Raw genomic sequence first — 16,165 nt, forward strand, 5'->3', positions numbered from 1 at the left:
CGCTGGTGCTGGGTCGTACATTAGGGTCTCTCTCAGAAATACTATTGACTAACTTATGCACAGACCCACAACTCGTCGGGACAGGAACTTCTGCATCGTAGGGCAGCCACTGAAAAGTAGAAATACGCCTTTGATATCAAAAGGGAATTTATAACCACACACGTTACTCTCGCCTCCGGAAGCTCTATCAAGGATCTCCTTAGGGATATGTTTATACTTCTCCGGAATATTCGCAAGGAGCAGGATATTTTGTCAAAATTTCGATAGCGGTGCCATCGTCCTGGAAACATTCTTTGCCAGCTTCAATAGGAGTTCTATCACAGATATGTACCATAGATCGACATGTTTTTCTCAAGCGTTTCTGTTTCCTGAGTTGGGTTCGTTTGTAAAAACTTACTGAAGAACGTACAACAAACTCCCTAGAAGAAGTCTAGGTAAAAAGATGTGCAAAATTATTTTAACTGTTAATCAGGGTCAAGCGTGGTGATGGGACACGACCCTCTCTAATACGACCACCATTCTCCATGTCCTCAGGTTCGACTCCCGGCTGAAGCAAATTCTTGCAAAAGAGATTGAAATTTGGAACAACTTCTAAGAAATGAAGAATTCTATTTTACGCAGTTTACAACAGTTTAAAAGTAAATTTAACAAATTTAATGACCAAAAAGCTCAGATTCTGTGCACACTGTTTTTTCTGTGAGATTGCGAATAAGTTCAGAAGTGCGAAAGTTCGACTTTCCTTGAATCTTGGCATAGAGATTGCAACTTGTTGATAGTCGAATTTAAGCAACAGCCAAGATTGTTAACAAAATTTATTACGGCTAACGTTTCGGCGTTGTCGCCTTCGTCAGAGCCTGGAAAGTAAGAACATTTGCAATATATCCTCTCAAATGCCTCATCCAGAACAAGTCATCATCCCCTAGGATATTACACCCGGAAACAAAAACCAAAAAAGCCCAAATCGTTGTGCCTACCTCACTAGCCGCGTTGCCGTGATGTTAGCGGATATCCGCGTGGTGCAATCGCTCCGCTGATACTAATTAGGATGCGACCCGCAGATGATCCCGTAGATCAAACCCGCAAAGGTCTTGATACAGAACCAGCTCGTGCAGAAAGGAACGTTTTCATGACATTGTCTGCGGTGAACTCCGAGGGGAGTTGCTGCATTCGATTGCTTCATCCCCCTTAGATGTTCTTTAATGCGAACACAAAGGGGGCGCCCTGTTTCGCCAATGTATTGGTCCCCACATGTTTTGCACGAAATTAGATAGACTACACTAGAGACCATGCAGTCCCCTTCCTTCCCGAATGGGCATATTACACAGTCTGGAGTGAGACAGAAGCGGTCGTACATTCTGTTTCGAACTAGTTGTTTTTTGAGATTTGTTGGAGGCATTTCCACAACTCTCACTTGGTCCTCGAGACAGCATTTCACCAGACTAGCCCGTATAGCTTTACTCAGGTCGTCGGTTATGAAGGGCAGGCAGAAATTGATCTTATTCGACTCAACCCGTGTGGCATATTCTTGCTGCGCATCAAGATCTGGCCTACGTGCTACATTACCAATGTAACCGTTAGAATTCGCGATGTGTTGCGCTAGGTTGATCGCATCGATTCGCTCCTGGACATCTGATGTCACCCTTACGGCTGTCCTAAACATGTTTTTAACCACAGAATTATAGCTCGCAGAACTTTGGAAGCGTTTTGGATAAATGCAAAAGGTTCAAAAATGAATAGAAGGGAAGAGTGGCCTTAGCCGTGACCAACGAGCTGGCTCTGTATCAGGACCTTTGCGGGTTTGATCTACGGGGTCATATGCGAGTCGCATCCTAATTAGTATCAGCGGAGCGATTGCACCACGCAGATATCCGCTAACATCACGGCAACGCGGCTACTGAGGTAGGCACAACGATTTGGGCTTTTTTGGTTTTTGATTCCGGGTGTAATATCCTAGGGGATGATGACTTGTTCTGGATGAGACATTTGAGAGGATATATTGCAAATGTTCTTACTTTCCAGGCTCTGACGAAGGCGACAACGCCGAAACGTTAGCCGTAATAAATTTTGTTAACAATCTTGGCTGTTGCTTAAATTCGACTATCAACGAATAACTTCGTCATAAGAGGACCAAAAGAGAAAGTTAAGGTGATCTTCAAGAGAAGAAGGTTTGCCCTAAAAAAAAGGTCATTTTGCTGTATTTTTTTACCTCCTAGTCTTCTTGGAATTTTGGTGAGACTAAGTTTGAAATTTTCCGACTTTTTCTGGATTACTTACTTAGATACTTAGATGACCCATCTTCACTGGACGTGCGGGCCCCAGCATCTCCTCCACTCGTCCCGTTCCCCCGCCATTGTCATCCAAAATGTTCTCAAGCATTGTGAGTGACGTTGACGATGTCCTTGAGCCGTATCCAGCTGAGCTCTCAGCCGGTCCATCCGTGTAGCGAACACGTCACCCCATCTCGTTGGCGATCTCCCTCGGGGCGTTTAGCGTCCTTTGGGATCCACTTTAGCGTTCTTTTAGCCCATCTATCGTCGATTCTTCTCATGATGTGACCGACCCATATATGTTTTGCTTTCGATGCATATTTCGCTGGGTCGCGAAGACGGGGCATTCCTCTTAAAGGCATAACTACACGAATCTGAGGTGGTGCAGATTTCAGGTGGCGTATTCGTATACAGGATGGGAGACTACGGAGAGGGAGGTGATTCCATCTATCCATCGGTTGGTGAGTATGTGGTCGATCTCCGCACGAGTCGCGCCATTGGGCAATTTCCATGTCCACCGACGATGATCTTTTTTCATGAAAAGAGAGTTCCCATGAAAGAGGCGAGCGGCGGAAAACAGCCCGGCGAGGCGATTGCCACTTTCATTCCGGTCCCCTAGTCCAAATCTTCCAATACTGTATTCCTCTTCTGTGGCCTTTCCTAGTTTTGCGTTGAAGTCTGCGACAACGAATTTTTAGAAGGACTTCTCGTTGCGGACTACTTCCTCCAGCTCCTCGTAAAACGCGTCCAATTCCGATTCATCAGCTGCTGATGTTGGTGAGTAGCAGTTGATGATGCTGATGGGTTTTTGGCGCAGAGGGCGGAGGCGAAGAATGGCACGAGGATCTTGTGAGAATGGACAAGATGGACGACGGATGGGTGCACAACAAAACCAACACCGTCTACATTTCGCGACGGAACCTTCTCTCACCGAATGACGAGTGTACCGTCATTCATCTGTCGTACGTGGCTCCTTCTGCAATTGGTCTCCTGCAGAGCAATTACGTGAAATTTGATACGCTCTGCAGCTCCGAGAAGGGCATGAAGGTCAGCGTCTGTGGAAGCTGTTCTCGCGTTGTAAGTACACAGTCTGAGACAGACTCCATGGCGAGTCGTGCGTGTGTCGCTTTGGTCCAGAATCAATGACGTCCTGAGCAACCTGAGATTGGATCGCCTCTCACCGGTCGCCATACCGTCTGACGTCTGAGACGGCAGGGCTCACTGTGCAATGTACTGAGGCAGTGGATATGCTGGAGTGGCAAAGAGACTTTTCCCCAAACTAAGCAGCCATGCCACGGCGAGCTTAGCTTTCACCACAGGTCGTCGCCCAACCTGTATGGATCAGGGAGCCACCTTGCGACATTTTGCCAAGACGGTGGTGAATCTTAGCAGTGGTTTACTCTTAGCTAGGCTTCCGATTCCGAGAAGTAGGAATGTCGGATGTATCGAAGTCCTTCTCAGCTTGGGAGACCCTGCCGGAGGACGAACCTCCGCTGTGCATCGCAGTTCAACGCCCAGTGTCACCTCCACGCCACTATGAGGCGGTAAACCGCTGTGGAGGTTGGATTTGTCCCATTTAAATATTGAGAGAACCAGACGGTCTGGAAAGGAGAAATTCTGCAAATAACATGTTTTCTTAGACCTCCATCAAAATATACGGGTGATTTTTCCAAACGCCGTCCCAATTTTCTAGACTGGAAAAAGACTTTTTGGTCATTAAATGTTGTCAAATTTTCTTTTAAACTGTTGTGAACTGCATAAAATTAAATTCTTCATTTTTAGAAGTTGTTCCAGTCTCTTTCGTAAAAATTTGCCTCAGCAGGGTGTCGAACCTGCGAGGCCAATTGTCATATTGTCAACATTGTGCACTGTCAAGACAAAATGTTGATTCCTTTTTTCGTTTTTCCGTTCGCAGTTCATCTCTAAGTCGATTTGTGCATCTCATCTTCTGCTGTCCATCTCATCTTCTGCTGTCCAGTTCTACTCTGTCTATGTACTTAGTGCTCATTTGCTCAATGCTCGATCGTCTCAATCTGAGAATAAATCTATAGCTGGTCAGAAGGCAATGATGCATGGATGCCTAACTGCTGGCGGCTCACCCATCTTTCGTTCATGCCGCCATCGTCTTAGCAGCTTGAACAATAAATTATTTCTTATGCTACATATTGCCATCTTGCGTCTTCATTTTTCCAGCGGTTTTAATCACAAAAAAAATCAATGTTTTCATCAGTGCTTCTTACAACAATTAAATGAGTTTATTTTAAAGACATAGAATTAAGTTAGATTCATACACTGCTCTTCTTTCTTTGGAAAGAGCCCGAAATTCTTCAACAATATTGGCTTCTGAAAGTAAAAAAAAATGCAGAAAGGTTTGTTCCAATTTTTTATAATTCCTGAAACACGTTTAATCTAACTCAAAATTCATTCTTCAGTCAGCGCCAGTGCTAAGAAGTGCGCAAGACCTCCGTTTCCATGTCACCGTCCTATCTCTGAAACTTTGTAATATAATATTTTGTAATGTATGTAGTTGAAAATATTTCTTAGTTTAATATAATATTTTGTAATGCATCTATATGATTAATATTATTTAATGTTTTGTCATTATGATCATGCTATATTCCATTCACCTACTGCTCCACTATTCACTATGATCATGTCTCTTGCGACTCCCCTCCCCTTGCAACCCCCTCCCTTTACGACCCCCCACGAAAAAATCCCATCACACGCTTGAACCTGCTGTTAACTATCACTCACCTGTGAAATTCAAAGAAATATTGGAGGCTTCTACTATTCCTAATCCATCGATGGCCAGATCCCTTACGCGTCCGAAGTTTGGTAGATTTATACTTTCAGAAGTTGTCAGCAAAAGATTCACAGTTGCAATGTAGAAAGATGGTAAAAGCAAAAAGATCATGTTATAAATGGCATACACGAATTTAATTGAAGAGTTGGCTGGAAATAATTAAAAAATCGGCAAAGATGTAGATGTACATTTTATACCTCTAAGCACAACATGTGAGCCAAGTGTATGTCAGTAATACAAAGCTTTCAACGCCTGAAAGAAAATTTTGCTGCAAAAACCGAGTTGAGTCCGAATGTGGAAGATCCTCTAATGAAAAATTCCGAAATGAATTTAGGAAACAATTTTGTGGGCGCTCAAAGTTGTTTCATTGAGCAAACTGAGGCTGTGGTGCTCTCGATACCTTGGTGATTTATCGACTGTGTTCCGCCTTCACACTTTCATTGCTGAAAACTATATCTCTAATCCTATTCCTAACAGAGGAGAACCAACACCGAAAATCTCCTCGAACACTACCTTGATTCCAACCATCCACGCCTATAACTCTGGAAGAAATAAGCTAGAAAGAGAAGACTTGCCAATGTTTTCACCTTGCCCAAGTTATTTTTTTTTATCGCACGTGCTACTGTCGTAGACTTGCAAAGTGCTCCTATCTAGTGGTACGGCGTGGAAGACGTTTTTCACGACGATTTCAGTTACAGCGCGCCACTCTTGAGCACGAGTCGAATCCAACTACGTAGCCGTCGAAAACCTGTGAGTTCCAAGTTCGACTTTTTTTGAATCCTGGCATTATTGAGTTGAATTGTGTAGTAAGCATAACCAACATTGTCATTCACCTTTATTCTGGCTAGCGTTTCATCGTCATCGCCTCCTGCAGAACCTGGAAAATCAAAGAAACAAGTAATCTGTCCCCTCAAACGCCTCGTAAACAACAAAATGTGATTTAGCAAAAAGATTACTCAAAGAGAAAGTCAGAGAAGCAGACCACAACAACTCTCACTTTGATAGCCGTTAAACCGCGATGTTAGCGAACCACCGGTTGTATGAGTTGCGTCTGATGGAAATTAATAACGATGCTCCTTGCATTTGACTGAGTTTGCGGTGGTTCAGTTGTTTTAAGGTGAACCACGGGTTTTGTTGGAGGTGTCCTCTACACTCGTGAGATACTGCGAGTCTGGGTATTGAACCCTCCGTAACACATGTGCTCGTGGTACAGTTCTGCCGAGCATGTGACTGCTTCTTCTTTTCTTCGTTTTTTGCATTTGAAACAGGACCCTGCTGAAGCGCCTTGACTGGTGCAGTCATGAAGCATGTAGACGTATGATGTTTTTTTTTGTAATAGATACAGCCGTTGCTTTTGCAATCTGTGTTTGTTACTTGTATTGGATACTTGTGTTGGACTTTGGCAGTTGACAGCCTCGTTCGATGTGCCACGCGAGGTACAACTTAGCAACTTTATTCGGCACTCCGTCAAACTTGGCTAATTAAACCATATGGCAGTAACAATAATAATGGCAACTGACACATGGAACGCAAAAGAGAGCGAGCAAAGGATAAACAACATTTAGAAGTGAAGAACAAGAAAGTACCACAATGAACTTTCTGCGGCTGCTTATACGGTACATTGAGAGCGGAGTAGACTGTTATGATGTCCTGCACATGCTAACACAAAGAAACACTCGATTGGCCTGTGAACATCTTTGTCCAAATGAATCATTTTTTGCAGCTGCGAGGCTAAGAACTACAAATTCGGCCGCCAGACAGCGTTAACTCAAGTTACGTCATAAATCATCGACAGACATTATTGTAAGACAAAAAAAAAACAATAATTGAGCAAATTAAGCATTATCACGCTTGTGATACTCCCACCCGCAAACAGTGGATGGTTCAGGTGAATTTGACGAAGAGGTGGAGCATCCGCTTCAATACGCAGTGTGTTACGTTGAGGAGTTGAAGTCATCGTCGATCATTTTCAGTTCCTTTCGCAGATCCGAGTATTCCCTTTCGAGTGCATCCTTCAACTCTGGTAGCGGGCAAATGGCCAAATGATTCCTTCCTTGTGACACTCTCCACAACGTCTCGGCATTGCGAAGCTCGGTTGAGTGTTTCAAGACAGCGCGTACATGTGACCATCCTCTGGCCTCTTACTCTTACCGTCCCATAGGTCGGACAGCTATTACTGCAAAGGTTCTCTTACCGTCCCATAGGTCGGACAGCTATTACTGCAGTTTTCGACCTTAACGTCGCAGAAGGCACATCTCAGGAAACGATCCTCGTCGGGCAGATTGTTATGGCGCGAACAGATTCTGTTTGGCATTCGCGATAATTTCATAATTTGGTGAAGGACCTCTGCCATGCAGTCTCTTTTCCATTTCTTTCGTCCCTGAACTTCGCGGTTAGGTGATCTCTACTTTGGCCTTTGCACATCGTCATTATCCTCTCTTTCAGCCATTGTCCACATCTCTTTACCATTTAGTTGCTCCGAGGGTTCGACTCCTTGTGGCCTGGCACATCTGGATGACTTTGCACCTCTTCACCATCTAGGTCCAATAAGTCCTCTTCAACTTCACCTTCAGGGTTTTCACCTGCTCGTCGTTTCTCACTGTTCTGAAATCACCAGGATTAGGAGTTTGCGCGCTTTTGTCGACATCAGGCTTCGATGTCTGGTCTCCATATCTTCTATTAGGGTTTCGAGCGATGTTAGGTTTTTCCCAAAGTTTGTGAATTCCTGTCTGATGGTGTTCCCAAATTCTTCCATAAGTCGATGGAACTCAGTGAAGGCCTTTAAGATTTCCACGTAGATGTCCTGGTGTTCGTTTTCGATCTTTTGTCATTGTGTCTTTTTGTCAATCCCTCATTTGTTATATCTTCTCATGCATCTCTGTTTCGACGCTTCTTTGAAGCTCATCAAAAGATTGGAGCTCCTTCTTGGGAAATTCATTGACAAAAGCTGGCTTTACTGAGATACCATCCACTTCCTGGTCGTAAAATTCAGTCCTTGAGCTCTCGGGAACGGACTTTGCTAGATTTAAGATCAGTACGCCTCGTAGCTCATAGCCATTCCTTGCACCGCGCTTATTATTTTCTCCCCAATACATTGCGCTTTCATTTGTAGGTTCTGTAGCTTGTGCTTGTACAAGGTAGCTTCCCTCTTCGCGAAGAGAGTCGGACGTTGTTCAAATAGCTCTGCGCACTCATTTGATAAATTATTGGATCCCATGATGTTGAGGATTAACCGAATGAATTATTTGTTGTTTTTCTTTTGACTTCGTGTAGCGTTGGAAGCGTTGGGGCCAAACGAACGCAGGCTTGTTTAAATCAGGATTGCTCTATCAGTCGCTGCTCCTCCTCGTTGCCCCTTCTAACTAGCTCTCCATAGGATTCGTCGTGGGTGTTCATTGTGCTAAAAGTATATTGAAAGTTGTATGTTGTTGATGGCTTAGCTATGTACGTACATTATACAGCTGGATTGCACTTCGTTATTTGATTGTTATAGCGTTTTTGTCGCTGGTTTAGTTGGAAAAACACGTTCGAAGGAGAAACATGCAATGTATATGAGAAGTTTGATGTCATTCCAAGCAATTCTAATTAGTGTAGTGGAGATTCTGCACAATAGTCGTCCACATGCAATTGTGAAGTAAAAATAACTAATCAGGAGTGCCAATCCTATTCTACGATGAGGACTGTTAAGAGGACTGTTTTGTACCATTGCAGGTACACGTTGAGTATTTGTCCAGCATCAGGCCACTCAAAGTCCGACGTTACGTTTTTTGTGTGCATACTGATTTCTTTGAGTAGTGTTTACAAACTGTGTGTGTATTTCAGAATGCCTGTGATCTTAAAATATTTGTGGTAGATCCGCATGTGACGGAGCAGTTAAGGTGTACACGCGCATTGGGCAAAAAAAAAAAAACAGAGCGTAGATTCTTCCTTGTAGGTTGAAGAAGACCATTTCAATCTAAGACGGGAGTTCTTCTCCTTCGTCCTCAGGAACTGTGACAAAGTCTCGAGCAGTTCTGTTCTTAGCGAACTGTTTAAGGGTGTATCCCCCCCCCCCCCTTCGTTAGGCCCGTTACACAAGACCCTGACAACACCATTCAATATCGGCTTCCAGCTTTCATAAACATGCTCAAAGTAGAAAACAACATAGACCACTGGGAGCAGCACTGGAAATCTGAAGCCAACAACGTTCGGAAAGAGTATACCGGTCCCGAAAAAGAAGAGAAAGCAAGGATCAATCGTGAGGTACTGGAGGAACTCAACAAATCGATCCAGCGAAAAGAAGACGGCTATGACGTCAAACTTCCACTTCAAGAAAACACACGTAGACCTGCGAGATAACCGCATGTTAGCCTGGAAGCGACTGAAAAACATACTACAAAACTACAGTAATCAGTCGGATGTTCTTCAGCAGTATGTCTTGTCATGTCATTGTCTTCAAAGAACAACTCAAGAAGGCTATTCTCGAAGAGGTTGACAAAGGCAAAGACTCGTATGCCGCCAAAAAACATTACTTACCCCACCAGCCCGTAATAACTCTAACCAAAGAAACTACAAAACTCTGCATAGTCATCAGTGTGTCAACGCACTACAAAGGATGCCCATCAATCAACGACGTAGTACACCAAGGACCAACTATACTACCCAAACTGTACGGCATACTATTACGATTCCGTACGGCGAAGTGTGTACTAATATCAGATGCAGAGAAAGCATTTCTCCAAGTGCGTATAGAAGAGACTGATCGAGATTTCACTAGGCGTCTCTGGATAAAAAGCATCAACAAACCATTAACGCCTGAGAACCTTGCTGTCTACCGATTCACTCGCGTAACACTCAGCATTAACGCATCGCCCTTTCTGCTAAGTGCAACAATTCTTTACTGCCTGAAGAATTTTGTCGAAAAAAAGGAGCTTGCAGAAGAAATTGCGGCTAATCTCTGTGTCGATGACTTTTTCATTCTTGCTGAAACGAAAGAAGATGCAATAAGAAAGTACACTACACGCAAATCTCGGAACTGCAGATGGATTTGCGCGAATTCGTTCCCAACAGCACAGAAATTATAGACTCCTTTGCTGCTTGTGACCAGTCGTCAAATCGAAACCTATGTTAGGAATCCCATGGACCTCTAACAACGACGAATTCGAGCTGAAGCTTTCTGTAGAACAAAAAGAATTCGTGAGCAAACGCACAGTAGCACAACAAATTGCTTCAATATACGATCCCTTTGGATGGTGTATACCTTTGCTAGTTAATTTTAAACACCTCCAGCAGCAGCCTTGGAAACACCAATACGACTGGGACAAGCCACTGAATCAGGAGGAAATACAGCAGTTCCACAAGCTCATAAGCAGCATAAAACATAAAATTCCTCGAATGATTGCTGAATCCAACGAAACATATACACTCATCACGTACACAAATGCAAGTTCTATAGCGATGGCACCATGTACATACTCATCCACCAACACCAGCATGTTGCGTTTGATCTCATGCTGTTGCCGGATAACTGTTTAAAGCGTTTTCATCTGTTTCTTCAGATTCCACACTGCTGCCGGTAATGATACTTTTTTCTCTAGTACCCTCCTCTGGATATACCAACACGAGTGGATCTGAATTTTGCAGGGATCTTGGACAATAAGCATGGGCTGTCAAGATTTTCTCCTTTGCTTTCGAGCTGCTTGGTGAGAGATGAAATCTTATCGAAAAGGTTGCACTGGTCCTGGAGGTCGGTGCATCGTGCAGTTCAAGTCTCTAGTCTTTCATGTAGGCTGGTTATGATTGCGGATGCATTACCGTACTTTTTCCAGCACCAGAGGGTAATTTGATACAGTCACCTTCAAGCGTTCTGCAGACTGTCGTGCCTCTTCGTTTAGGGCTTTCAGTAAAAACTGAGCAGTAACTTCAGTGAACTTCTGTCTTCAGTGAATTTCTGTAGATTTGAGACCGGGAGCGGGTGTACTGTGGCGTTAAACAATTCCCAGAAATTGCACCATTGCCAGCTTTTGCCGCTAAATTCTGGGGATGGGAAGTCTGGGTAATTCTACGAGACCCACTGGTGTTCCCTGATTTTGCACTCCAGAGTCCGGGTATACGTGCACTTCCATTTGTGTTCTCATTTTTGACATCAAGACGTGTTTTTGCACCTCAAGACGCGTGAGAAATGTTTCCGTTTCTTAAGTGTGTTGACTTTCTCGATGTGTTCCGAAACGCGCTTTTCTTCTCCATCTCCTAGTGGCATTTCTATACTGTCGATGGTTTCGGCAAACGCGTAAACGGCCTTTTGAAGAGAAGTTGGTGCCGTGAAAATATATACTAGCGCTGACTCTATTTCGCACATTTTTCCTGTGCGGGCAGGCTGTTGGTGGTTCAGTGTTGTGCTGCGACAGTTCTTTTGTGTTTCTTCGGGCTACACGCGACACGAGCTGTTAGAACGCTTTATGCGTCACCTCACCCCTTGGGTAATTAAACCAAAATGAATCAGCAATATGCGTACAATGACGTAGCACGAAAGTGCGAGTAAGGAACGAAAAGAACGATGAATAAACAAAGTAAAGAATACAACGTAAAGAGTGTAAACAACACAACGAAAAAGAGAACAAAAAGCTTAAGAAGGTGATAGCGACTCTCTTTCCTTGGCGGAGATTTCCGATTCAACCAGACTAGCATTATCTTTTAGGGCGTCGGCTAGAACATTAAATTGCCGAGTCACGACGTCTTCTGCGAATTTTGAAGGAGGTTGCCATTGAGAATGTCGGTATACAGGTCTAATCTGCCAATGATAGATAGTTGTTGTCAACAACGAGGAGTAGACGATGATTGATGTTAATTGCATTGATCAATTCACTGCTCAAAATGTTAGTGAAGTTGCTTCGAGATTTTATAGACAAATAATAGTAATAATTAAAGGAAGTAGCGTTAGCATGCAAATTCACACTGCAATTTATCTTAGTGCTAACCTTAATCCGGTTGTCGTTCCGTTCCTTAGTGGTTGTAGCTGAGTTCGTCGGATCTGCCGATGCACTTGTGTTGCACTTGTATTGGGTACTTGTGTTGATTGTGACTTTGGCAGTCCCGTTCGGTGTGCTACGCGGGGTACAACTTAGCAACTTCATTCGGCACTCCCTCAAACTTGGATAATTAGACCATGTGACGGTAACAATAATAATGGCAACTGACACTTGAAAAGCAGAGGAGAGCGAGCAAAGGATAAATAACATTTAGAAGCGAAGAACAAGAGAAGTTGCACAGTGAACTTTCACCGACTATTTATACTGTCCATTGATGGTGGAGTAAACTATTATGATGTCCACCGCATGCTAACACAAAGAAACACTCGATTGGCCTGTGAACAACAGAACCGTGTGTCTTTGTCCAAATGAATCATTTTTTGCAGCTGCGAGGCTGAGAAGTACAAATTCGGCCGTCAAACAGCGTTAACACAACTTACATCATGAATCATCGACAGACAGACACTGTTATAAGACACGAAAAGAAAAAATTGAACAAATTAAGCATTATCACGTTCGTGATACAATAGGCAGAAATATGGAACTTTGATCCGCAATCAATGCAACGGTTTTTCTTCTTTAAGTGCTACAGTCGTGCTTTAGTTGCTGTGATTTCTATGCATCTTGTGAACCAATGTTCTTTGCTATCGCAGTAGAAACAAAAGGGAGACCGCTTTTTGATTTGGAATTCCGGTTCCTTTGCAGTTTTGCGTATAAATTTTGAACGCTCTATCCTCTTTGGCAGTTGCAGTTCAATTTCTTCTTCGCATTTTATGACAAGTGTTGTCATCAATTTCCTTAATGTCCAGGTCTTTCCTTGTGGCAGAGAGACCTTTTCTTTAAGCGTTCGCTCTCTTTCAAATGCTGTACTGTTAGTTGGTAGTTTTTCGAAGTGATTTGAAGACGAGTCACTTATTCACGGGCTTCTCCCTTTAATGGTCTCGGAGGATAATTGAATTCTTGCAAATTTGAAAGCGGGAGGGAATGCACCGTTGCATTTAATAGCTCCCAGAAGCTATCCCATTGCTAGCTTTTGTCGTTGAACTCCGGTATTGGTATCCTCGGTGGTTCTGGCTGACTTTCTAGTGAAGGATGACATACATTATATATTGGAGATGTAAGACTATGAGATGCTAGGGTAGCTCTGGCAATTTCTTCCTCAAGAAGCAGGTTGGTAGTACTGGCAATATGTTCCTCGACGTTAGTAGTATACTCGGACACTTTATCCTCTTCATCATTTGTGAAGGGTTCTGGCATTTTGTCCACTTTGTCCGTGAACGCGTGTAATACCCCTTCAAAGGTTGTTTGAAGGGTTTTATTTTCCACTATAGCATTCTGGACGTGCTTTAAAGCTGCACTGCATGCTTCTCTATCTTGTAGATTGACGTTGTTTCCCAATTCTTCATGCTTTGTCAAAAGTTGCGTTAATGAATTGGAATGCCTATTCGGAACTCTCTTCCTTGTTTTGAGAGATGTTGCCATTTCTTATGGCTTGGACGGATTGAAATGTATAATCTCTTCAATTGATAATGCTCAGAAGAATATTGTCAATCGTTGTAAGGATAAGAGGATGCTTGAAATGCAAGAGGAGTATTTTCCCAAGTTCCAAGTGAGGCGGTATTGAGAAATGCAAACGTAAAGATAATTATGAGCCTGCAATGATATATGTATTATGACGCTCACCTCTTTTCTTGTTGGTTCGTGGTAGAAGATTTGTCCGTTTGCTTTTCGTTTCGGTTTGCCTGTGTACCAAATAAGTTGGCGGTGGTCAGTTATTTTTGGGTTAGCCACGTAAGATTACCCTAAATTTGGATAATGTAAATGTAAATAAAAAATATAAATATATCAAAAATACACAAGTATGGTATAATATACAAGCGAACATTGCCAGTAAGATACAGTAGACGAACGGGCATGGATAATGGGCAAGAACTCAAAGAGATGCTAGATTGGTGAATGCACGAGGATGCTCTGAGCAATAGGCACCGTTCGACTGTTTATATACTGTCCCGCTTCTTTGTCTGTTGTCGGCACAATGTTACTCTCCCAATTGTGCTCGAGTAGTTTTTGCCCACCAGATGCGCCAACAGCGTTAGAGTGCAACTTTAATTGATTGTTTGTTATTCGAATGCTCTTTGTCTGAGCGTTTCCACCGAGAGTGCATAGATCTTTCTTTACTTCTTTATTTTTATGATCTATGGTCACGTCTGTGACACTTACCCCGCGGGTCCAAACCCGCATAGGTCTTGATATGGCACCAGCTCGTTGGTCACAGCGATGCATTCTTTTTTACCATTCACGATTGGACTTTTGGCTGTTATGTAGGACGTTTCCAATGTCTTCCGCACCAGAACGTAGCGTACCAAAATCGTGACTAGTATGTTGAAATGGGTGTTTGCATGACACTCTCTGCAATGAGCACCTAAAGGGGTCGACAATGTTGATTTTATGAGCCTAGGTACCCCTTGACCCGGATAGATAGTGCTCTGCTTGTTTCGCCAACGTCCAATGGTTTGGGCAAAAGGGCACAAATTAGAGGCTTGGCCATGGGACAAAGACTTGCGCTTATATTAGCCGTTGCTTTCAATCATTTTCTTTTTCAACATTTCTCAACATCCAGGCTCATTTATACAAGGGAAATTGAAAAACAAGGTGGTGCCAAAAACCGAGCTCTAAGAACGTTCTAACTCACTACCATTCGGCGCATCCCTCGAAGGCTAAAAATACAGTTATTGAAAACATGTTTAAGACAGCTCCAGCGGTTTTATCTGATGCTCAAGGAAGCATTGCATCTGTGAACATAGCAAATCACATTGCTTAGTTTAATGGGTACCCATCAATAGTTTCCCACTCAAAGCGGAGTCACGGGACACAGTGGCACATAGGAGAAAGGACGGCAAAGATCCTTTTCCACCTTCCTTTTATTTCGGATGACATGAGCAATGCAGTGCGAGCAAGCTTGCGACTGGTGGGTCTACAGAACTCGGTCAGGGTAGTGAACATACCACCGCGAACCTGACGAAGCAGCCAGTCCGCAATCGTGCCCATGACAGACTTTGCGAGGCGCCGAACTGCGTCGTATGTCCGAATGAAGACAAGGGGACTCCTTGGTATCGGGAGTTATCTATCTGATCGCCTGCCAACTGTGTGGGGCTGAGTACACTAGCGAAACAGGAGGAGCCTGTATGTACTCGGGTCAAGGAGCACCTAGTTGGGCTCGTAAAATCAAAAATACCATCCCCTTTAGGTGCTTGTCGCAGACAGTGTCGTAAAAACACCACTTTCATTACAGCAGTCACGAAATAGGCACGCAAACCCAACTTTCTTGCACAAAAAGAAACAATGAAAACTTTTACATAACAGCCAAATGTCCAACAATTAAATATAAATAAGAATGCATCGCTGCGATCAACGAACTGGCGCGATATCAAGATCTTTGCGGGGTTTGATCTACGGGGTCAGATGCAAGGGGAATCAATATTAGCTACTATTAGCGGCGTTACTCAAACAAACATCAGCTTTACGGCTATCAAGGTGAACGATACTCTGGCCTGCTCCGACTTTGTTTTTGAGCAATCTCTTTGCTAAGTCATATCTTGTGGTGTGACGAGGCGTTTGAGGGGATGTTTCTTAGATTTTCTAGGCTCTGGACAAGGCGATGACGAAGACACGTCAGGCAGAATAAAGATTACTAACAGTGTTGGTTCTGCTCAAGCAAAGTAGTGCACGAAAACGAGTGAGTTCTCCTCGACAGCCTATTCAAATGAAACCATAGAACAGGAAGCTGACAGAGACGGAGCGTGTACAAGACAGTGCGTTCTAACGCACCTTGCGGGAAAAAACGCTGTTTCTACGCCGTTTTTTTACGACGATCAGGGAGAGATGAGCGGAATCACTTTTAATCCACTTTTAATTTACAATGCCATCTCTAGGTTTCCCTGGGGAACCCATACTTCGTCAGACCCCATACCTGAACGATCTCACTTGCACTAGAATTAGTAAGCGGCTACGCTCGTAGTGGCAAAGTGGGATCCTCGCCCAGTGGGGAACGATAAAGAAGGATTCTCTGCAAATTCCTTCGAGGAATT

At 43.5% G+C, this 16,165-nt stretch overlaps 6 protein-coding genes across 6 annotated transcripts; 2 read left to right on the forward strand and 4 right to left on the reverse strand.

The window, feature by feature from the left end:
- Positions 1 to 2,422: 2,422 nt before the first annotated feature.
- Positions 2,423 to 2,779, reverse strand: RB195_021915 (uncharacterized protein; the record flags this gene model as incomplete). The annotated part of the gene is made up of 1 exon (XM_064208857.1): positions 2,423 to 2,779. The coding sequence occupies one exon, from the start codon at positions 2,777 to 2,779 to the stop codon at positions 2,423 to 2,425; it is 357 nt and encodes a 118-aa protein (XP_064064738.1).
- A 182-nt stretch (positions 2,780 to 2,961) lies between these two features.
- On the reverse strand, positions 2,962 to 7,027 carry RB195_021916 (uncharacterized protein; the record flags this gene model as incomplete). Its single annotated transcript, XM_064208858.1, has 7 exons — positions 2,962 to 3,113; positions 3,215 to 3,426; positions 3,490 to 3,599; positions 3,756 to 3,868; positions 5,767 to 5,818; positions 5,904 to 5,947; positions 6,937 to 7,027. 7 exons carry the CDS (start codon positions 7,025 to 7,027, stop codon positions 2,962 to 2,964), a joined length of 774 nt encoding a protein of 257 aa, XP_064064739.1.
- RB195_021917 (uncharacterized protein) lies at positions 3,123 to 3,413 on the forward strand (the record flags this gene model as incomplete). The annotated part of the gene is made up of 1 exon (XM_064208859.1): positions 3,123 to 3,413. One exon carries the CDS (start codon positions 3,123 to 3,125, stop codon positions 3,411 to 3,413), a length of 291 nt encoding a protein of 96 aa, XP_064064740.1.
- A 2,455-nt stretch (positions 7,028 to 9,482) lies between the features above and the next one.
- RB195_021918 (uncharacterized protein) lies at positions 9,483 to 10,133 on the forward strand (the record flags this gene model as incomplete). The annotated part of the gene is made up of 1 exon (XM_064208860.1): positions 9,483 to 10,133. One exon carries the CDS (start codon positions 9,483 to 9,485, stop codon positions 10,131 to 10,133), a length of 651 nt encoding a protein of 216 aa, XP_064064741.1.
- A 1,541-nt stretch (positions 10,134 to 11,674) lies between these two features.
- RB195_021919 (uncharacterized protein) lies at positions 11,675 to 12,182 on the reverse strand (the record flags this gene model as incomplete). The annotated part of the gene is made up of 2 exons (XM_064208861.1): positions 11,675 to 11,839; positions 12,027 to 12,182. The coding sequence occupies 2 exons, from the start codon at positions 12,180 to 12,182 to the stop codon at positions 11,675 to 11,677; spliced, it is 321 nt and encodes a 106-aa protein (XP_064064742.1).
- Positions 12,183 to 13,103: 921 nt separating this feature from the next.
- On the reverse strand, positions 13,104 to 13,559 carry RB195_021920 (uncharacterized protein; the record flags this gene model as incomplete). The annotated part of the gene is made up of 1 exon (XM_064208862.1): positions 13,104 to 13,559. The coding sequence occupies one exon, from the start codon at positions 13,557 to 13,559 to the stop codon at positions 13,104 to 13,106; it is 456 nt and encodes a 151-aa protein (XP_064064743.1).
- Positions 13,560 to 16,165: the final 2,606 nt, after the last annotated feature.

The sequence above is a fragment of the Necator americanus genome, chromosome X (genome assembly GCF_031761385.1).
Source record: "Necator americanus strain Aroian chromosome X, whole genome shotgun sequence".
Taxonomy (NCBI): Eukaryota; Metazoa; Nematoda; class Chromadorea; order Rhabditida; family Ancylostomatidae; genus Necator; species Necator americanus.